This window comes from Amphimedon queenslandica, unplaced genomic scaffold (genome assembly GCF_000090795.2).
Source record: "Amphimedon queenslandica unplaced genomic scaffold, v1.1 AMPQUscaffold_13343, whole genome shotgun sequence".
NCBI classification, from domain to species: Eukaryota; Metazoa; Porifera; class Demospongiae; order Haplosclerida; family Niphatidae; genus Amphimedon; species Amphimedon queenslandica.
The window spans coordinates 120061-142168 of NW_003546421.1; the positions used below are offsets into that span (position 1 = coordinate 120061).

Below are 22108 nucleotides of genomic sequence, written 5' to 3' on the forward strand. Positions count from 1 at the left end.
CTAACATTCCTTTCCATGCCTATGATTTTTATTATTTATAAGTTATTTTAATAGCATGCCAATAACTTGCTTTAATGGACTCCTTAGTGTATGGACTAGGAGTACACACCATGTAAGATGTGATGTCATGCCAAGCCAAGTCAGGAAGCCTATCACATTCTGTGTGCCAGTCATCCTGCACAACATATGGATCTTTCTCCATTCTACATCTCTCCAATTTATTTATATATCTACTCTTTTCAGCAGGAGGTAAGCTAGCTGCATATTCTGATAAAAGAACCATTGTAGTGCTACACCCACATGCTAATTATTGCGCTCTCAGACACCCAACATGGCGGATAGCAACGGTTGTCAAGGAAGTGCATCAATTAATTGACTCGCGCAGAACCTCTATACATGTATAAGTACATGTATATACATGTACACAGTGTACATTCCTAAATAATTAATATAATTGGTACATACACATGTACATGTACATGTATGCAAAGATGTAAATATTATTGTCATTAAATGTTCTACTTTTAAAATTTAAAAAAATCATAAATAACTATAATTTCGTTATTTACTTGTTTGATAACTGATTTAGCATTTCCACAGAGCATGACATGAGCTGGTACATTATTACTCATCTCTTCAGGACTAATATCAACCTAATAAGGGCAAGGATTCTATTATTAGTAACACAATTTATTATTAGTAACATGAACTATTATTATTAACACATCTATTATTAGTAACATATCTATTATTAGTAACACAATCTATTATTAGTAACACAATTTATTATTAATGACATAATCAATTATTAGTGACACAATCTATTAGTAACATAATCTATAATTGGTAACACAATCTATTATTAGCGACACAATCCACAACCATGATGTTATTATTAAAAAGATTAATTATTGAGCCTCATACAATTAGTAATAATTTATTTTTTATCTCTCACTTGAATAATTTTAACATTTTCATTAAATCTCGGCGGTTTTCCAAAATGCAGTATCCAGTTGAGTCTAGCACCAACTAATAGTATGACATCAGCTTCTTTGAGTGCTCTACAAAGGATAGAGTGTATTGTAGTATAGCACTTTGCTTTCAACAAACTGTACTCTTGATAATACATATACATGTTCTTATGCTGTGTAGCAAGTTTGAGCTGATTCCAACCAAAATTTGATTTTTTATGAGCTTTTAAAGTTACTCAAAAATCAGGCAAAAGTCCCTGTACTATAGTACAGGGTATTTTGTTAAAAATGGCTTCAAGAGAATTTTCCATTGTTATAATTTTTTTTGATGTACATGTACTTTATATTGTCTAGAAATTTGAGCTAATTCCTTTTAAATAATGACCAGGACTTTACATTAAAAAGACTGTACAATACCTTGATCTAGCAGCTGCCACACATAATGGATGATCATCAGGCAGGACTCCTTTACCCATTGGGGTAGGGAGGAAAGGAAGATTAGCTCTTACTAATAACAGACGTAACTCGTGTTCAGCTCTTGAATATGCAGCACCTAAAAATAGTAGCAACAACAACAACAACAACAACAACAACAATAATAATAATAATAATAATAATAATGATAATAGTATACTGTATAATTATAACTTGACCAATTTAAAATTGCTCAAATCAGGTCGCCTTCTCAAATTCAATATGTACATGTACAGTCATAGAGAAAATTTTTGTGAATTTCAATGGCAAATTTTACAGTTTTATATCAATCAATATTCATTGCTAGTCATACCTTTCCCAATGATAACGAGTGGTCTTTTAGCTTCCATCAAACATTTAACGGCATTTTTCACATCCAGGGGGTCTGATAATGTTAGCGGTGGGTCCGGACAACAGGGTGGATAACTAAAATTAAGAATAGTAATTACTACATGTAATGTACAACAAAATTAACAATAATAATTAGTAATAGATTCATTAGCCCCACAAGTAGATGTAATTCATAAATAATTGCTATAACAATGATGTTTAAAATTACATGCATACATAGATATGTCACTGTAAATCATGATTACTAGATCTATATGTACCGTATAGTGGGATATTTTTGTGGGTATATATTTTCATGGTTTGTTACTAGTGGGGCAATTCGTGGCTTAATTTTCATGGTTGACAGTTTACATAGCCTGTAAGGGGATGGCACTTCAATTTCGCGGGAAGCTTGAAAACCACAAAATCCACAAAAATAAAGCACCATGAAAATTACCCGCTATACGATATATCAAAGATGATGTAGTGATGGTAGTATGATTATAGTACCTGATATTATCACCAGGCATCAGTTCGTTAACAAGGTTTCCTGGTATCTCAATGTAGGTTGGACCAGGTCTACCATAAAGACTCGTTCTTACTACCTGAGGGAAGAGAGAGAAAGAGAAGAAAAAAGAATAGATAGGAGAGGAGATGGTTAGAGAGTAAAAGTAGAAAAAGAAGACAAGAAAAGTGTATGTATGTACGTTGTACAGTAGTATATATACAATTATTACTTTCTCAATAAGGTATGGTATTGACTCTAGTGTCTCTATTCTGGCAGAAAACTTACAGCTGGACTGGACCGAACTAATCTATAAAAAGATTAATTTAATATTGCAGTTAGTGTACTTCATAGCAGGAAATTTTCATAAACGTTAAATGTAATTTTAGTGCTTTAGAATATTCATAATTAAGGTTATAATTAATTTTTTAAAATAATAATCAAAATTGTGTAATTGATGTCCTCTCTCTTTCATGTTTACTTGGTTCCATTCTTGAAATCCTCCCATTCCGACCTGATCCTGATCAAATGAACCAGCGATAACTACCATTGGCCTATCAACATCATCTTTATTATCATTATTATTATTATTAATAATAATAATTATTTATTATTATTATTATTATTATTTTCATCATCATCATCATCATCATCATCATCATCATCATCATCATTAATATAAGAAAACAGACACAATTTAAAAATAAAAATAACAAATAAAATTTAAAAACAAAAAAATTAAAAAATAAAAATAAAAAATAAAAATAAAAAAAGCAAAAAATAAAAAATAAACAAAAAATAAATGAAAAATAAAATAATTAAAAACATTTTTTAAATAAAAAAATAAAAAAGAAATAAAAGAAGAAATTAAAAAAATTAATAATTGAACTTAAAAATAAAATTAAATAATAAAATTTAAATTAAAAAAACCAAGAACTGGATTGATTTATTCATTTTAATCATTAGTCAAAAAATGTCAATCAATGGCTCATGCTCGCCCCCTCAATGTTACATTCATCTAGTTATTATTACTATTATATTCAATTTATACTCACCAACAGTTCACAAATGCATTCACAATACCAGCCAGTGCATGAATCAATCCTGGGCCAGGTACTACTAGACAAACGCCAGGTCTATCATATTGAGAATGAGTAAAAAGAACAAAAATTAGAATTATATTGCAGTATTATAATTAATGTGTGAAATGGGTAATTTCTGGAACTTTCAGTTGACTATTATTTTATGCAAAAAATTATCTTGTTGAAAAAAAACAGTCTTTAGCATAATTTCTGACCAAATATCTTTGTAAATGACGAAAAAATTAGGCACATTGCCTTACAAACTAGTGCCGCCATACTTTATACAGCATAAAAATACTTCCAGACTTTAATACAGTTACATATAATCAATATTACTTTTACCTATTAGTGAGATATCCAATGATAGAAGCAGCATAACTAGCCTATTGAATTGCAATAATTATGAGAATTATACTGATTATATTAACTAACTGATTGCTCATTTCTCATTCCTATATATTTGATTCCAGCAGCCTGTGCAGAATAAGCAACCTCCACTATAGGTATACCCACTATACCAAACATGTACTGGATCCCTTGAGCTCTCAAACTATCAGCTAATATCACTGAACCACTGGAAGACATATTGACAAATTAATGATATTCATGAAAGGGCGTGAAAGACTAGATGTGAGATTGAAACAATGGCAGAAGGTGAGCTGTATGTAAATATGTTTTATCTGTCTCTTCTGTTTTCCCTTTTTGTAGGTAGATCCATTTCTTCTATAGCTCAGCATTCAGCTCCTGTAGTAGGAGAATCTCTGTTTGTATGGGGAGGGAACAGACCTGGCAGACCAAAAGTACACGAATCTCCTCAAAAGATGAAGTTGTACTCCACCATTGACAGACTGGACTTTAGGACTGGTCGTTGGTCCTCTCACGTCACCAGAGGAACGTCACCTCCTCTAGGACCTATGGCATACTTCTGTACCGTCAGAAACAATGACATCTTTTATATGGGCGGCTACTGTGGACATGATGTCTGCTTTCATAATGATGTCAACTTATTTAATACTTTAACTTATGAATGGAATAAGTTAATGTCTAGTAGCGATATTGTAATGAAGAGAGGGTTTGGTGGTATGGTGTGTATGGAGTCTATGGGTACAGAATACCTCCTAGTAATAGGAGGAGCGGGCTCTACACCCACTACATACCAATCACAGTATCAATATGATCAGATGTATAATGGCCGTGTTCGTACTAATGAACATAATTTATTGAATTTATCACTAAGTAAGATCCAGCTCTAAATCAGAAGTATAGCCAGAAAATTGAATTGTTTCAATTTGATGAATTGACTAAAAAAAGGTTTGGGTGTTAAAATTTTGATCATGTCATGATGTACATGTTGCTTTCAAATTTGAAACTAAATTTTCTGGCTATACAGTATAATGTGTTTCTTTATTTCTATGCTACAATATGATAATGTTTCTCTTTTAGGACAGTGGATTATTCCAACTATTAGTGGACAGTGTTGTCCTCCTACTTCTGCCTTTACTCTTACAAAGATCAGTAATAATAAATCTGTCTTGTTTGGTGGATCAGTGACTGATGATAAAGGATATCCTTTACCTGTTAATAATGTCTATACATGTCAACTTGAATCTGATGCTACAATAGTAAGTGATATCCTTCATCCTTGAATTTGAGCATGACCTTGTGCATTATCATTATTCATTAAGTTCATGTACATAGATGTACTGCATAATTAATAATGTTTTTATATTAATGTCTTTATCTAGCACTGGGAGAGTGTTAAGGGACCAGTAGTACCTGCTAGTGTACAGTGGCCTGTGGTGAGACGTGGTCATGCTATTACTAGTATCATCAGTGACTCACCTACACTAGTAATGATAGGTGGACAGGATGGAAGTGGCCAACTAGTAAATGATAGTTGGTTACTTGATACCAGTCAGTACCAGTGGAGTAAGGTATGTAATGTCAGTATGTGAGTATCAGTGTATAGTAACATGTTATATCACTTATTACTAGTCATTGTATTGTTATGTTATATCATATCAACAGATTGTTCTACCTGAATCTGTTACTGGTAGACGATGTCATTCCTTATCATCAATAATGATGAGTCCAGACTGTGTGTGGTTGGTGGTAGTGGGTGGGGCTGGGGCAGCTACATTTAAATTGAAAGATGCAGGAGAAGAAGTAAAGCAAGCATTTTCTGACTATATCACTGATCATATTACAATGTTAATAGAGCTAGGTAAGAACTGAACTATTGTAATAGTTATAAACCAGTAAATAATGTACATACTACATCTAAACATTAAATTACAATACAAAAAATCAATATTTTCTTTTTGTCTATTCTTCTTCATTTGTTTACCTTCTCTTTATTTTATTTTAATAATTTCATCTCTACTATGTTCTCACCTTTTCTTTCTTGCTTTCTACCTCCTTTTTATACTCCTTCTACTGCCCTTTGTTCACTCCTCTCTCTCTCTCTCAGTTCTCACTAAAGGTCAATGGACAGTAAGTGAAGTACTAGATTCTACTGATCTTACTAAAGAGGCCTATCAACACAAATATCAATCATTCCTTAAAACAAGACAATGGTGGCAAGATCGTTGTTCTATAGTCTATCCAACAGAAAAGGAAGTACAACAGCAGCAGTACATACAAGTACTGCAACACGAGTTAAGAGTATTTGAAGTAAATAAAACCTCACTGCAGGAAGCACTCCTTGAGGCTAGTCAGCAAGGTATAGTCCTCTACTGTGTGTGTGTGTTTATTATTTTGTGATTTGTGAATAAACTTTACATTAAGAGGTGATATATCTGACACATTTAATTAGTAATGACACATTATGACATGATTGTTAATTGTTGTTAATAGTGTATATGTGTATTGGTTAGGTGATGTTACTGATGATACTTACACTAAGACTCCTCCTCCTCCTGCTAGTGTTGATGATTCTAAAGTGAAGAGTTCAATACAAGAATGGAAGAACATTACTGGTGAGGTTATACCATGAGTACATTACTGTATATCTAATGATGAGATAATACATTGAATTTTATGTAGAAGAGATTGAGAAACTTAAAGCTAATATAATGATGCTGACTGAAGAGAAATCAGAATTAGAGGAAAAGAATGAGAATTCAACTGGTAATACTATCAGTATTGCTCCATATAGTGTATAGTTTTCATTAGAAGAGAACGAGAAACTTAAAGCTAAAGTTGTTGATAGTGAAACTTATATAGCCACACTGACAGAGGAGAAAACTTTAACTAATGGTAAAACTATCATAGTATTACTGTATGATAATACCTTTTGTTATTTTTTGTGTAGAAGAGAATGAGAAACTTAAAGCTCAAGTATCTGACAAAGATATGCTGATAGCTAAACTGATGAAGAAAGAGTCACAACTAAAGGAAGAGTTGCAGTCAATGAAAGATATTTCAACTGATACTAAGAGTATTCAATGTGACTACTGGACTAAAGCAGGTTAGTGTAGCCTATTGTTTAAGTATTAATAATCTGTTATTGTAGAATTACCATTTGATGGTATGGTAACATTGGGTAAGAAGGTCTGTCTGTATAATGCTAACAGTAGTCATGAGTTAGTGTTGGATGAATGTGGTCTTACACTCTCTCTACCTGATGGACTTTTCTCTCCAGCGGATAGCACTGTCTATGAAGCTGCTGCTCAAGGTCTATGGGGAGGAGATTTTGAGTTCCCTGGAGGCACACATCTGATCAGTAGTGTGTGTTACATATCTGTGTCTCCTACTGTTCCTCAACTGGATAAACCAGTGACTGTAGAGCTAGTACATTGTGCTCATTTGAGCTCTGAATCTCAGAGTGAATATCTGAGCTTTGTAAAAGCTGAGGTTCAAGCTGGTAGACAGTGCGGCCCTTTTAAGTTTGAGTTGTTACCAGGAGGATCATTCTCACCTGAGTCTCAGACTGGTACTATAGAATTGAAGAGTTTCTCACTGGTTGCTATTGTGATGGGTGTTGCTGCTCTTGTTGGAGTAGCAGGATATGCTGTAAGAGCCTTTACTAGAGGTACTTTTCATATTCATATTATGATGATTATCATTAATACATTGCAGCTCCTGCCATGAAGTGTCTTGCTTTAATTTATAAAAAATGTTTTACTGACAAGGCAATGATGAGTCTAGCTGCAATACAGAATATGGGTCATTTAAAAAAGGTGACACCACATAACCATTTACCATACATTTATTGGTATTATAATACTAGTTGATAAAGGAAGACAGCATTGGCATAGAGACATTACTGGGTACTCAGATATCAAGCTTTCATTTTCAATTTTCTGATGACAAGTCACTTGAAGTGAAAGACTTTCCTTTAGATACAATTGATGGTTGGAAGATAAGTCCATTCAATCCCCCACTGGTGAGTTTTTATTAATAAATAGATTACATTATATTCATTACTTATTACTAACTTAGATAAGTAAAAATAATGTTGTTGATTATAGCAGTTCAAGTGCTGAGCCTCCATACATTCAAGTATCAGTAAAACCTGATCAGTCCAAGACTGAACTTGTTGCTGATGAGATGTCCCATGCTTTATCTATTGATGGTATACAAACATCATCTGATGCATCTACTGTTCAATGGAATATTGAAGTATCTAAGAATGAATTATTATCAGCTACTCCTTCACCAAGTAATTGCTATTTATTATTATTACTATGTTAATATCATTAGTCATTCGAACAGTTGTTACTGCCACAGCAACTGAAAGTGTACGAGCAGAAAGTAATGTTTATTTTATCTATTAATAACTTCATGTTCATCTATTAGTTATTGCACCAGTTATGCCAGAAGTTGCTTATAGAGTGATGTCAGAATGTATTTCAGCTTTCAAACACTGTGGGATTGATCTTCACTTCTTAGCAGAGAAGTTATTAGAGAAGAAGATAATAAATAATAGACAAAAGAAGAAAACCACTGATGAACACAGTGGACGTACCACTGACCAGAGAATGGATCAACTACTTGACATTATTAAAGACTCTGTACAACAAGAGGGAAAGGTTTTTGAGTATATTTTAGAAATACTCAAAGATGAAGATACCATACTAGCTAACAAACTGTATGATGATATGATTAATAAATATGAACAATATAAATCATTGTAATAGTACGTGCTAACATGACCTTTTTTATTATTATTTCAACTTTCATTAATGTTATTTTAATATGATACTTTTAATTGGAATAATAATTTTATTACATGTTATTATAATCATTATTCTTATCACTATATCCATTTGTGTGTCCAATTGTATAGGAATGATTGCTTACCAATAGCTTTAGGATCATAGTCACCTAAAAAGAGAAAGAGAGAAAAGGATTTGTGAATGAAAGAGAGAGCTAGACATACAGTGACTGATATACAAATTAATGCAAGTGTATGATTCATAATACATGTACATGTACATGTAAGCTTGTTTTAAAAAAATTTATTGCTGTTTATAATGCAAATAATTATTGCTTGCACATTGTACATGCAGTACATGTACATATTCTAGCTTAAAAGATGTGTGCAGTGTATAATATAAATTGAGAAAGAACATGATATAATTATACAATACCTGGTCCTGGTTGATGTACTAGTGGATCCTCTCCTTTCCAACGGCTACTATTACTCTTAAAAACAGCTCCACCTACTAACTGAGTACTGTCTTCCGAGCTACCACTAGGTGCCACCTCATAATGGCCAGGTCCTGGGAGAGGAGGTAAGGGAGGGAGTGGAATAGCTGGTGCTGATATGCACAGATAGTGTTTCTGTTTGTGGTATGGAATCAAATTGTACTTTGTTTTAGTGGAGGTTGTCTTAAAGTAATGTCCAGGGCCAGGGTTATCGATTCCCGTGCCGGTCAGCGATAATAAATCCCTTTTTGTTTTTGATTGAAAGTTTGCAGTTTTTCTGCCACTAGTCGCTGCTGCTCGTTCGTAAGGACTGTAATCCCCTGGCCCTGGGTTGGTTGATTTCTTTTTCCAGTCTCCTCTCTCTGTCTTGCTCTTGAAGACTGCCTCTCCTGTTATTAGTTTGCTTGTTTTAGTCGGAGTGTCTGATACGTGATATGTGTTAGGGCCTGGGCCTGTGTTTGCCACAGGACGAGGAGTGAGTGGATCTTCTGTTAGTACTGAAGTATGGAACGTCCTGTAAATGAAGACATTAATTACAGTAATTTATGCATGCATGATTTGAGTGGTGAAAATTATCCCAATAAAATTTTAAATATAAGGAACAAATAAGCTAGTCTGGTATCAAACTTCACAGCAGGGTTTTGGGATATGCATTTATGTGTACTATACAGGGTATTTTTCCAGAAATTGGTAAAGCAAATTCTCTATTTTTATACTTTTTTCTGATACATGCATGTTTTTATGTTGTGTAGCAAGTTTGGGATAATTCAGAACAAAATTGGACTTTTTACGAATTTTTAAAATTATTCAAAAATGCTTGTCAGCTCATAAAGGAGCTCACTGAGCATGATTTGTGGGACATGTTGACTCACAATCTGCAGGTACACATACATAGTGCAATTTTAGGCTACATGTAAAGTGTATTTGACATTTGTAATACTATAGACCTTTCCCACCACTGTACGTTTAGCAATGAATATCATTAACGAGCCGCCATTTTGTGGGATTGATGTACAGTGATGGATGGGTTAAAAGCACTATTTCTTTATTTTCTCCAAGATAACTGCGAAAGCAAAGACCAAATTGCAGTATGATAACTAAAATTATACAACAAATGTGCAATGAGCATTTCTGTGTGAACCAGAGCTTGCATTTATAAGGAAAATGGGAAAAGTCACTTTTGCCCATTCGTCTCTGTACATCTATCCCACAACATGGTGGCTCGTTAATGATATTCATTGCTAAACTCTGCATTGGTGGGAAAGGTCTATACATGTGCAGTATATACATGTACATGTACATGTAACCTGCTAGCTTCAGTTCTGTTGAAGTCAACTCGTCTTGATGGTATTATAGGATTATAAGCCCCTGGTCCAAGAACCATGCTACTGTCCAGTGATCTTGTCTTTGAGAACCTTTTTGCTCTAGATGCAAATCCACCAGTACCTCTCTATTAAATAGAATGCACATGTACATGCAAAGATCATCTATGCTAAGTATTGTACATGTACATGCATGCACAAAATCATTTCTGGAAAAACTACATGTAGATGTATGGATGGTTTTTTGGCTGATGCCACCTTTTAGTGAAGCTCTTTAATTTCTTTTGCTAATAAAGTACTCAAAAAGTTTTTCTTCTTCTATAATAAAGTCTTTTGTTCTTTTCCAAGGTGACAAAAGTCTATAAATTTTCATATACATGCATCACAAAAACCCTTCGCTAAAGCTATCAATATTTTAGATCCTCATTCACCTTTGATAGTGATTCCTCTTGAACTGTCATTGATGATTGAAAGAAAGGATAGTGCCCTGGTCCTGGATGATCATCAGTCTCTGGTGTAAACCTTGTAGACTGGCAGTTGAACCCTTTCCTCTCATTGCAAGGAGTGAAGTATGTTCTGTATTTGCTTGGTATTGATGCTGTGGTTGCTGGAGATGATCTCTGATGGGTTGCTGTAGGTAATTATAGTATAAATGTTTGAGAATTAAATTGTATTTGTGTAAAATAGAATTAGTATAATACATGTACAATGATTGCAATCAAGGTTTACCGCAGGATTTTGAAACAGTGCTAATGCAGTCAGTGTGTACTATACATGTACAAGGTATATTTTTCAAAAATTGCTAGGAGAAAATTTTATATCATACATGTATGTACATATGAATGTCAGTCATTGTGTAATTTTGAGCCAAAATTTAGATTTTTTCCAAAATTCTAAAAGTTACTAAAAATCAGGCCAAAGGGTTTCGCCACTAATATAAATCAGAAAAAATTATAAAAATTGAAAATCCTCTACTTTTCATTTAAAATGAAAAGTAGAGGATTTTCAATTTTTATAATTTTTTCTGATTTATATACATGTTCTTATGTTGTGTAGAAAGTTTGAGCTGAATCCAATCAAAATTAAATTTGTTATGAATTTTTGAAGTTGCTCCAAAATCGGGTTAAAGTCCCTGTACTATAGTACATGGTCTCGAGCCAAATTTTGCCAAAATTGAAAAGGAGAGAATTCTCCATTTTCATATTTTTTTTCTGATGCAATATACATGTTTTTATGTTGCGTAGAAAGTTAGAGCTAATTCTGATCAAAATTGGATTTTTTACGATTTTTAAAGTTACTCCAAAATGCCACAGACTGTATTGAGCTCATGAATCTCATGTTGTTTAGTTCACTTAGCATGCTTTGTGAGAAAGTAGGGAAGCCCACATTGCAATCAACTCATAAAGTTAATTTATGCATTTAAATTTTAAATAATAAATTTATGTACTTAAAACCTGTCTACCTTTGTATATTTTCTTTTTTCTTTTTCTTGGAATGATCCCAGAGGAAGATAAAAGACTCAAGCTGAGCTGCCTCGAAGCAACAAGACTCTCACCTCGACTTTCTCCACCGACGAACGACATGTTAGTGTTACCATAGAAACACCATTAGCCCCGCCTATAATTACACCTGTTTGAAACATCACGTGATAATCACATGATCAAATTCATATCCCTGATTCTCCTCCTCCTCTTGAGTGAGTAAGGTCTTTGGTCTCTGTCTCTCTGTTTCTTTCCTGGATTTTAATATGGCTGATGTTGACGGTAGTGGAATGAAGAAGGAAGACGGCGGCGAGGTCAATCCTGGTATGGAGGGCCCCAACGCAATGTACGTAAAGCTGATAGCCTCTGACGGCCATGAATTTATCATCAAGAGAGACCACGCACTTACTTCAGGGACCGTTAAAGCTTTACTCAGCGGGCCAGGTGAGACTAACGGAACTTGTAAAAAGAATACATGCAGCCATTGTTAAATGGTGGCATGGGGAAATTTGTTTGTGGTCAAGTTAATGTGTCATTATACATGTACATGTACTTTTTGTACTTGCTCATGTACTGTATAGTGCAATAGTTTTGACTGCTATAAATTTTGTGAATTAGCCTAAAAATTTATTTTGTGGATTTAATATTTTGCAAATTTATGCTGTCTGCCATCTTGTACCATATTAATTTGATTTTTGCGAATCTTGAAAAATTGCAAAATTCACGAACTTTATAGCCCTTAAAAAGTTTGCGCTATACAGTATTACAAGGGTTTATAAAGTCATAATGGAGTTGTCTGAATGTACAAAACTTGAAGGTGTCATCTTGTGTTTTTATTTTTTTATTTTAGGTCAGTTTGAGGAATCTGAAAGCAACGAAGTTAATTTTAGAGAAATACCGTGAGCGTCTTTAAATAATATAGTGCAATTATTTTTTGAACTTGAGTATTAATTCCATTTCCTTATTTTGTGCTGTTAACATTAATGGCTAGTGTTAACAACATATTTTTACTGTATTTACATGTATTGCTGGCCTAATCCTAAGTGTCATTTTATCCTAAGAGCATCAACTAAAAAAATTAATTTTAGTTTATTTTGCCCAAAAAGAACCTATTTCTTATACCATGTTCAAAGTACAGAATTTATTATTATCATTTAATAGTATTGCTAAATTCTGTTACAAAATTATTAATAATGCAGGGCATGTTATGACTGTATTAAAATTTAGCATTAGCACTTGTGACATGAAAGTGACACTAATGACACTATCATGCAAGCAAAAGGCAACACAATAAGATCAAAAACCTTGTTATATAAGCTATAAACTTCACCTTAGCACATCATAGAACAAATGCTTAATTCACTTTCTAAATCTTTCTTTTTCTGTGTAGCCTCATATGTTACTCTTCTCTCTCCTCCCCCCCCCTCTCTCTCTCTCTCTCTCTCCCTCTCTCCCTCCTCTTCCCCCTCCCTCCCTCTCCCTCTCCCTCTCTTCTCCCTCTCCCTCTTTTCTCCCTCCCACAGGTCACACATATTAGCTAAAGTCTGCCAGTATTTCACGTACAAGGTTCGTTATACTAACAGCAGCACTGAGATACCAGAGTTCCCCATTGCAAGAGAGATTGCTCTGGAGCTACTGATGGCAGCTAACTTCCTTGACTGCTAGAGACTAATACACATACAAGAGACTCATTATTATATTATTAATACTATTATTATTATTATTATTATTATTATTAATACTATTATTATTATTATTATTATTATTATTAATACTATTATTATTATTATTATTATTATTATTATTATTATTATTATTATGCACAGTATTTTGGTGTTTATGTGAGTCTTGTACTTGCGTTCTTTTTTTGTGTTAGAAGTGAATGGAGTTGAGAGAGCACATGTATATGTACTTACGATTTTCTTTCCTTTATAGTATCGGGACCATTTTTGTGTTTTATTCATTCATTTGTCGTCCAGTTTTTGTTATTATTATAATTCCTTCTTATCCTATCTTAAGAACATGAGCCTGCTGAACGTACATATTCTTGAGCTAATTGTAATTTTGAGGTGATTGCTTTGAATATTGAATTCTGATATAATTATGCTCAAGTATTATCATAGTGTTAATTAATTGGGTTATGACATCACAGGAAGTAATTGTAATTATTTGGAGACCCACAATGCTATGACAATGTTTATGCCATTTATAAAACATAACCAATTGAATTGATAAGCTACAAAATAAGCTCTATGATTATTATCTAATGGAAAAAATTTTTGTAAGGGCTTTGGCCCTGGCAGTTTTGTGATAATTAATGATTGTGATAAACCCTTGGTATGATTGCAGACACCTGCAGTTGGTCAATTGATGGGAAGATGCACATGAATGGAACCTCCCTCCTCTTCATTGATTGGAGGTGGATGAAATGATTACTGTATAGCTCCAAATTTTCATTTTCGTCGAAATCTTAATTTCTTGTCAAAATTAATTTTCGCCAATAAAATTTTTGTTATTAATTTGCATACTACCCACCTGGAACAAAAATTTTGTCGGTTATAAAATTTGTCAAGCCAAAATACCTGACGAATTTGACAAAAATTTTGACTGACGAAAGTTTGGAGCCATACGGTATGTTGTGTAGAAACAAAGCATGTACAGTCCCATGGTTTCTTGGCTCTAAAATTAATGGTGTTCTCTTTTTTAATTTTTTGATATTTTAAATTGGCTCTGCTATTTTTATTACATTTTCTGACTATGTGGAAATTTGACCTGCTTTAAAGTAGTGTGGGACTTGGAATTAAAATATTTCAATTATCTTAGATAGTTGGAGTTTCCTTGAAATGATCAATAAAGTGAATCAATTGAATCAAACTTTATGATGTGTAGCAGTAGTGAGTATATTATTAGCTCTGTGTGTGTTTTATGAGAACCTAATGGGGCATAGCACCTTACCTTATGCTTATATGAATGTATGTATATGAATATATGTAACTCTCTTGCAGTACAGAGTATGTACTCTTGAGTATAGTCATGCATGACAAATTTGGTATTGCTGCAAGGGGAATATACTTACTTCCTTTAGCTCATGATCTAGCACAACAACTGGCCTGACTTGTAAAGTAGCCACAAAGCTAGCAACATTACTATCATTTTGCTAATTTTTAGAGGCTATATATATCATGATTGTCACTCTACTTCTTCTCCTCTTTGTCTCTGGTGGTGCTCTATCATCTGGTGAAGTATTAGCTTCAAAAAGCAGCAGGAGGAGGTCTAGTGTTTACTATGTTAACAGCAAGCAGCATAGTTGCAGTGGAGAACTTTGCCACACACTCTCCCATTACACAAACAAGACTGACTGGCCTCCAAACACTATGCTAATATTTCTACCAGGAGAGCACGAGCTGCATGCTCATCTTATCTTTCAGAAACTGGACACTGTCAAGCTTAAAGGACAAGGGACCGATCCACCAGTAATCAAATGTACTAAGGAGTCTTTGATGATCAGGATAAAGGATTGCAGTACAGTCAATATTGAAGGTATTGCTATTAAATGCAGCCTCTTATCTTTAATTGATAATATTGCAACAATCATTACTAACATTAGTGCCAGTCAATCTCATTTTTATAATGCAAAACCTTCCAGTGTATTTTCAACTGTTACAATATCACATTCAAAGTTTACGTGTGATGAGAAACCTACACGCAATTGTATAGGTATTCATCATAACACTGGTAGGATAATACTACAAGACGTGATTACATCAAATAAACATCGATCTAGGATCGGAATAAACATAAGAAGTAATGGAAAAATCAACATATACTTCTGTAACGTTTTGGCTATTGGCAACAACAACAATGGCATCAGAATAGCACTGAATAAACATGGCAGAGTAAATTTAACTGGAACACATGTATCAAATAACATTGGAGATAGGCTATACCTTTGGTGCAGTGGAAGCACCCGTATGTATCAAACTAATGCCACTTCTAGTTACTGCAGCTATAGAAATGATGCTACGTTAGTGTTTTACTGCAACGGAACAAAAATTCTGTAACTACTGCCTACCATGGGACATTATTATTATTATCAGTTAGTACACGCTTATTTATTTTCTGTGTACATAGCTACTACAACTTAGTGCATGAATGACAGTTCGTCATGCAGTCTTTTTATATACACACATTATAATAGTCTTTACTATACATGTCATTTGCTCTTATTTTAATTTTTCAGTTAAAATTTAATAAAGATGATTGGTAGTCTCACTAGCCAGACTCTAATTTACCAAATAAGAGTCTGGTGTCATATGTCTATAGTTTATAGAGATTAACATTCTTTGCCCACGCAAAACAAAACATTGAAAACATGAGTTGATATTAGGCATGGCACCAGACTCTTATTCGGTAAATTAGAGTCTGACTAGTGAGACTAAATGATTGAGTAGATATTATACTGAGTACATGATTTAAGCCTAGCATTCTATTGCTGTGATGGCTATACTTGGGACACTGTTTTTAATTAAATAATAATAATAGTAATAAGGACTGAGGAAACATCATAGTCCATTTGTTATGAACTGACATTGAGCATACAACAACAACAACTTTATAATTGAAAATAATCATAATAATAATAATAACAATAATAATAATAACAATGCTATAAACACACATACACTTATCAGTCGTAATTGACAGTTTAAATTGTGTGTGTCAACTAGTACTCTTGTTTCATTGCTGTTCTTTGACTATTTCAAGTGGTCTAGGGCCATACACCAGTATATATGCCATATGCCAATCCCCTATGATTGAAATTTAATGTGCACATGGAATGAGCTAATGAACAAACATACAGTACATGTACATGTCAGGTTATCACTATGAGCCAATATTATACTATGCATAATCTTTTGAGCTGATTACTTTTAGTTATGGGCATTCAAAAAATACTGAGGAAACATCTCAACCCTTGTAATGTTGATTTCACCAAAAATTTTTTGACAAATTCTCAATTTTAGTTCTATTTTGTGATGTGATACAGATCAATGCTTCTGTGGCATATAATGTACATGTACATGCATGCAAGAAGTTTGAGCTAAAATGCTGACATGAGAGAGAGAGAAAGGGAGAGAGTTAAAATTATTTTACTGACCTCCTCCTGATAGTTTTTTAATTTCTTCATCTGTTACCATCGTGACATCATCATCATCATATTTAAACCATTGACCTACAGCATTTGATACGAAAAAATGATAAAATTTTTACAAATAAACATTCAAAAATGTTATGCATGTATATGTACACGGGCTCAACCAGTTTTTAATTTGAGTTCATTAAAAACATGACAGTTTCTTTAGTAGTAAAACCTTCCTAGAAGAAGTGAAAAATACACTCCAAAATTTGTTCAATGGCCATGGGCTCCATGCAATCTAGTATTTCAGCAAAAAATTGCTACTAGAAAATTCTCCCCTTTTTAATACAATTGTTCTTGTGTTGCGCAAAAAATTGCTTGAGTTTTTCTGACTAAAGACAATGCATCAATGCATGGCTCAGGATATAATATCATAATAACTAATTGTGCTCAACATAATTATTTCATTAATCAGCAAAAATTATTATTAAAAATATCACCAAACTGCATGTAAAATGATAGTAATAACAATATCAATAATGTATTAACTAAGATCCCTAACTTTGTGTGTGTGCAATACCACTCTACACTACAGCATAAGTATTCACTACTATGGTATATACATTTTAGTCTTAGCATTTAGTTAAGTTTATCATTAAAAGAGAATAAGTCCAAGGATAGCAAGAGCTATCATTGAGAGACCAGCAAAAGGGTACAACCCAATAGCAGGACTAGTACCAGTAGAAGTAGTGCTGGTAGGAGTACTAGTAGTGGTAGCTGCACTAGTGCTAGTAGAAGTACCAGTGGTAATAGGAATACTGGTGGCAGAAATACTAGTCCCAGTAGAAGTAGTGCTGGTAGATGCGGTAGGTGAAATAGTGGTATTTACAATCCCAGAAAGACAAGCAGGAGCAAAAGTTACAGTACAGTTCACAGTATTAGGAAATTCACCAATAGCACAGCAACCCATAACTGAAGAGAATTGACTGAGCTGATTATTACAATCTACACTGTTGCAGACCAATGGATTTCCAGAAAGGCAACTTAAAGGAAGATTATCAATACCCACACGATTATATATAACAGGGCAGTATTCTCCATTCTCAAGTCCACAAATATATGTTTGTAAGTGGATGATGTATAAGTCAGAAAAACTTGGATTATTGCATTTATGAAATTGTATAATAGGATCAGTGCAGGCAGAGACACAGTTCTGAGCATAAGTTGCATTTTCTGATTCTAATCTAAAAGTCCCTACATGAGAACTATCAAGAAGAAAGCGATTGCAAGTTTGTGGTAGAGTGCTGTTCAGCTGGGCTTCACATTGACTTTGCTTAGGAGCAGCATAGCGTTTGAAAAGTCCTGCACTGGAGACAGAAGCTACAAGAAAGAAGAATAGGGTGTACTTGATAAGGGTAGCAGGAGGAGTAGTTATTATACTGAATAAGTTGATAGTATTGTCCTTCTTTTGACTAAATAAGCAACACAGCTGCAATCCTTTTATAGAGACACACTTGAATAAAATTAGCCCTGTTTACACTAAAAACCAGTTTGGATCAGAGCGGTTCGGAAATCAGCTTAATTGTGTCCACACTTAACTATGGTTGGATCAGTTTACAATGCTACATTGCACACAAAATACAGCTGGTTCAGTACTTAAACCAGTTTGATTATTTCAAACCACCTACCTGAGGTGGTTTAGATACTGTATAGCTTGAAATTTTCGTGGAATGTAAATTTCGTGGTTTTCGTAGTTGTGGGGCTGCCCACGAAATTTAACCCAGGAAATCATTGAAGTGCCATCCCCTTACGGCTATGTAAACTGTCAACCACAAAAATTAAACCACGGACATTTCAAGCTATACAGTAAGTCACTTTGTGTAAACGGGGCTAATTATGAATGCAGAAAACAAAAACTAATTCACATTGACAGTGAACAGCATTGACAGTGACAGTAGTGTACAGTAATTAACAGTAATTAACAGTGAGGAAAGAATGACAGTGAGAGGATTCAATCATTAATTAGTAGTCAACAAGAGCCTGGTAAAATATAAACATTTGTTGAAAGGTTAATACTCAGAACAAAGATAGAAGGGATATCATGAATTTAATGCTGCTCCCGAAATTGGCCAAAAACCACGTACATGTAGATGTACTATAATAGTACAGGATATTTTGTCAAAATGAGTTTATATATAATTTTTTCACATACATGTAGATGTACTTTAACTTGCACATAATGTACTGTATGTTGTGCAAAAATTTTTAGCTAATTCCAATAAAAATTGTATTGTTAGGAATTTTTAAAGTTGCTCATAAATCTGGTCAAAGTCTCTGCACTATAGTGCACTATAGTACATAGTCTCAGGCCGAATTTGCGGAAATTAAAAAAGTGATAATTCTCTATTTTTATAATTTTTTCTGATACACATACATGTTCTTATGTTGTGTAGAAAGTTTAAGCTGAATCCGATCAAGCTTGGATTTTTTATGAATTTTAAAAGTTGCTCCAAAATCAGGCCAAAGCCCCTGTACTATAGTACAGGGATTTTGGCCAAATTTCATCAAAAATGAAAAGTATAAAATTTTTTATTTTTATAACTTTTTTGATGCATATACATGTACTTATGTTGCATAGAAAGTTTGAGCTGATTCCAATCAAATTTAGATTTTTTATGAATTTTTAAAGTTGCTCCAAAATCAGGCCAAAGTAGTACAGGGTCACAGGCCAAATTTTGCAAAAAATGAAAAGTAGAGAATTCTCAATTTTTATAACTTTATCTAATACATATACATGTTCTTATGTTGCGTAGAAAGTTTGAGCTGATTCCAATCAAAATTATATTTTTTACGAATTTTTAAAGTTGCTAAAAATTGGGTCAAAGTCCCTGTACTATAGTACAGGTATCATTTCTCTCACAAGGTAAAAGTGTGCTCATTAACTAACGCCCACTCACCAGGTTGCTTCCTAACCCAGGCTACATAATGTCCAGAGGATGAGCTCCTTCCTCTGTGAGTGAGGACTGCTATCAGTTCATAGTATCCACTGTTGTTACTACCTGGATCTATTAGTGTGTGTGTGTGTGTGTGTGTGTGTGTGTGTGTGTGTTAAAATAGATGTACATACAAAATAACGAATAACACACACATTTACATGTACATGTACATGTACATGTAGCAGAAAACTTTCAAGAGGCTAGAGTTATGCAAAATGTAAGATCCTACCATATAGTGGAAAAATTTCCTAAATTTCATGTCTTTTTTAAAAATTCACAAAAATCAATTAAATACGGTTCAAGATGCTCAAAAAGTACAAAATCATAAAATAGATTTTTGAAGATCTTTGCAAAATTTTTCCCTATACGGTATTTTACATAATTATATTTAACAAGGCACTTCAAAGTACATGTGTATTTTATTAATTTACACGTACATGTACATGTACATGTATTGTACCTTCACGGAAGCTGTATGGTTCATACAGGACATGACTAGCTTCCTTTGAAGAGTCCTTCCCTATCACACCCTCCGTGATCCTCTTAGCTTGAATAGCCTTTGAGAGAAGGAGAGAGATAATAACATATACATGTGTATGTACATGTACATGTACATGTACATACACATGTATTGTAAATCTGTCATGTAGAAGCCTGGATTTCTACATGTATTTTCTGTCTTTGATTTATACATGTGAATGTTTGATGGATCTTCTATACTTTTATACATGTAAATGTACATGTACATGTACATGTAGCTCTCAGGCTTCTAATTGAGATAGGCTTTTATTAGAGAATAGCTTAATATGATACATGTACATGCATAACTTAAATTATGTATACATGCATGTACATGTACATATATGTTATATGTGTACCATTTTGCGATCTTCAACTTCTTTATACTTCCTACGTATTGGGAGCATCTTTTCTTTAAGTTCAGGAGAACAGAAATCAAACGCATCAAAATGTAATTGAAATTTGACATCCTAAGAGACAAAAAAGGAGAATAAATGTACATGAAGAGTGTCTCTGTTATGCAGAGGCGTCCTTTATGTGGAGGTTATTTTATACAGTAAGGAATGTAATTGGTACACTAGGTGCTGTCCGTTAAATGGAGGTGTACGCTATAGAGAGCCTCCATTAAGAGAGACTATACTGTACGTGTATAAATAAATAAAATTTAATAAATGCAAACTTTTAGGATTTTCTTTGATACGAGATCTTCTGATGCCCCTGATCGGCCGTGAAAGAACCTCACAAACTGGATTGTGAGGTAGGCCGGCAGCCTAGTCACTGCAGACACTTTCTGATAGCTAGCATTTCTTGATAATGTCGGAGAGGCCTTCTCTATGGTACCTTTTAAACCCTAGGCGGAGAGAGGAGAGATGTGCATATATATGTATGTACGATATACATGTATATACTAGTACATGTACATGTACATGTAGTACATGTACATGTATACACTGTCTGTTAGATCTAGAGGGAGTTTAGGAGCCATTTCGTCTCCCATACAATGTATTTGATCTAGTTCTACTGAAATCTGCCATTTCCAGCTGTTCGTCTCTCATACTTAGCCCTAGATGTCCTTAAATATCCCATTTCTAGTTACATTAATCATCTAAAATTTATTGTTAAAACTAGCAGCAATGTACATGTAGCTTTAAAATTAAAAGGTATTTACAAATTCTTTATTACTGCTACCAAGAATTAATATTATGTACTCTTGCTGCTACTACACATTCAAACTAACTGCAGTTCAATTTATTAATAATTTATTAATAATGATCGTATTACTTTAGTTATTCCGGTATGCAAGTACTTCACTTCTTGTTCAATGAAGCACGACAACTGGAGACTGTCCTCAAACTCCATAGTCTCCATCTCATCCTCACTCTCAAGGCACTTGTAACTATGCTGCAATTTAACATCTACAATGTACAATAAAGAGTAGTTTACTGGTATATATATATATATATATTTTTTAATTTTCTTGTAAGTTTTTGAAGGAAAAAGTTTGACCAAAATAGGACAATTATATGTACCAAAAATTTAGAAATTGTCAAAATATTTATCTTTAAAAATTATTAGCTACATACATGCGTATGGTATGACATATTGTAGGAATCTCCCTCCCTCCCTCCCTTCCTCCCTA

General features: G+C 33.6%; 6 protein-coding genes across 6 annotated transcripts in view; 3 read left to right on the top strand and 3 right to left on the bottom strand.

The window, feature by feature from the left end:
• The window catches only part of LOC100641768 (2-hydroxyacyl-CoA lyase 1-like), an 8194-nt gene extending 4222 nt beyond the window's left edge, over positions 1-3972 (bottom strand). Inside the window, exons 1-10 of the mRNA XM_019998060.1 lie at positions 3795-3972; positions 3705-3745; positions 3336-3416; positions 2762-2834; positions 2513-2590; positions 2286-2380; positions 1759-1871; positions 1389-1524; positions 956-1061; positions 570-653 (exon numbers count right to left, since the gene is read on the bottom strand). Of these exons, the coding sequence (XP_019853619.1) occupies positions 570-653; positions 956-1061; positions 1389-1524; positions 1759-1871; positions 2286-2380; positions 2513-2590; positions 2762-2834; positions 3336-3416; positions 3705-3745; positions 3795-3947 (960 nt within the window). The 5' untranslated portion in view covers positions 3948-3972. The remainder of the gene's footprint in view (positions 1-569; positions 654-955; positions 1062-1388; positions 1525-1758; positions 1872-2285; positions 2381-2512; positions 2591-2761; positions 2835-3335; positions 3417-3704; positions 3746-3794) is intronic.
• Positions 3973-3989: 17 nt separating this feature from the next.
• Positions 3990-5597, top strand: LOC109582947 (uncharacterized). Its single transcript, XM_019998043.1, has 5 exons — positions 3990-4016; positions 4071-4598; positions 4806-4984; positions 5108-5296; positions 5391-5597. The coding sequence occupies exons 1-5, from the start codon at positions 4007-4009 to the stop codon at positions 5595-5597; spliced, it is 1113 nt and encodes a 370-aa protein (XP_019853602.1). The 5' UTR covers positions 3990-4006.
• Positions 5598-5821: 224 nt separating this feature from the next.
• Positions 5822-8541, top strand: LOC109582956 (uncharacterized). The gene is made up of 11 exons (XM_019998054.1): positions 5822-6084; positions 6239-6340; positions 6408-6491; positions 6537-6620; positions 6676-6831; positions 6877-7395; positions 7443-7543; positions 7594-7749; positions 7806-8025; positions 8067-8117; positions 8163-8541. Exons 3-11 carry the CDS (start codon positions 6437-6439, stop codon positions 8498-8500), a joined length of 1680 nt encoding a protein of 559 aa, XP_019853613.1. The 5' UTR covers positions 5822-6084; positions 6239-6340; positions 6408-6436; the 3' UTR covers positions 8501-8541.
• A 10-nt stretch (positions 8542-8551) lies between these two features.
• On the bottom strand, positions 8552-11946 carry LOC105313214 (O(6)-methylguanine-induced apoptosis 2-like). Its single transcript, XM_019998055.1, has 5 exons — positions 11799-11946; positions 10768-10967; positions 10322-10464; positions 8957-9528; positions 8552-8690 (listed from the first exon to the last, which is right to left on the bottom strand). Exons 1-5 carry the CDS (start codon positions 11917-11919, stop codon positions 8623-8625), a joined length of 1104 nt encoding a protein of 367 aa, XP_019853614.1. The 5' UTR covers positions 11920-11946; the 3' UTR covers positions 8552-8622.
• Positions 11947-11992: 46 nt separating this feature from the next.
• LOC100641384 (transcription elongation factor B polypeptide 1) lies at positions 11993-13843 on the top strand. Its single transcript, XM_011406447.2, has 3 exons — positions 11993-12261; positions 12668-12716; positions 13341-13843. The coding sequence occupies exons 1-3, from the start codon at positions 12084-12086 to the stop codon at positions 13480-13482; spliced, it is 369 nt and encodes a 122-aa protein (XP_011404749.2). The 5' UTR covers positions 11993-12083; the 3' UTR covers positions 13483-13843.
• Positions 13844-16409: 2566 nt separating this feature from the next.
• The window catches only part of LOC100642019 (ubiquitin carboxyl-terminal hydrolase 14-like), an 8542-nt gene continuing 2843 nt past the window's right edge, over positions 16410-22108 (bottom strand). Inside the window, exons 9-15 of the mRNA XM_019998044.1 lie at positions 21751-21911; positions 21149-21319; positions 20829-20939; positions 20411-20507; positions 19912-20019; positions 16976-17050; positions 16410-16625 (exon numbers count right to left, since the gene is read on the bottom strand). Coding sequence (XP_019853603.1) covers positions 16555-16625; positions 16976-17050; positions 19912-20019; positions 20411-20507; positions 20829-20939; positions 21149-21319; positions 21751-21911 — 794 coding nt within the window. The 3' untranslated portion in view covers positions 16410-16554. The remainder of the gene's footprint in view (positions 16626-16975; positions 17051-19911; positions 20020-20410; positions 20508-20828; positions 20940-21148; positions 21320-21750; positions 21912-22108) is intronic.

Coding starts and splice junctions, on each gene's coding strand:
- LOC109582947 (XM_019998043.1), top strand. Junction 4,599..4,805: donor TTTATTGAATTTATCACTAA/GTAAGATCCAGC, acceptor TTTCTCTTTTAG/GACAGTGGATTATTCCAACT. Junction 4,985..5,107: donor TTGAATCTGATGCTACAATA/GTAAGTGATATC, acceptor GTCTTTATCTAG/CACTGGGAGAGTGTTAAGGG.
- LOC109582956 (XM_019998054.1), top strand. CDS start 6,437: ATGATGCTGACTGAAGAGAAATCAGAATTAGAGGAAAAGAATGAGAAT. Junction 6,621..6,675: donor GGAGAAAACTTTAACTAATG/GTAAAACTATCA, acceptor TTTTTTGTGTAG/AAGAGAATGAGAAACTTAAA. Junction 6,832..6,876: donor TGACTACTGGACTAAAGCAG/GTTAGTGTAGCC, acceptor CTGTTATTGTAG/AATTACCATTTGATGGTATG.
- LOC105313214 (XM_019998055.1), bottom strand. CDS start 11,919: ATGTCGTTCGTCGGTGGAGAAAGTCGAGGTGAGAGTCTTGTTGCTTCG. Junction 10,968..11,798: donor AAAAAAGAAAATATACAAAG/GTAGACAGGTTT, acceptor AATTACCTACAG/CAACCCATCAGAGATCATCT. Junction 10,465..10,767: donor AAGAGGAATCACTATCAAAG/GTGAATGAGGAT, acceptor TCTATTTAATAG/AGAGGTACTGGTGGATTTGC.
- LOC100641384 (XM_011406447.2), top strand. CDS start 12,084: ATGGCTGATGTTGACGGTAGTGGAATGAAGAAGGAAGACGGCGGCGAG. Junction 12,262..12,667: donor AGCTTTACTCAGCGGGCCAG/GTGAGACTAACG, acceptor TTTTTATTTTAG/GTCAGTTTGAGGAATCTGAA. Junction 12,717..13,340: donor GTTAATTTTAGAGAAATACC/GTGAGCGTCTTT, acceptor TCCCTCCCACAG/GTCACACATATTAGCTAAAG.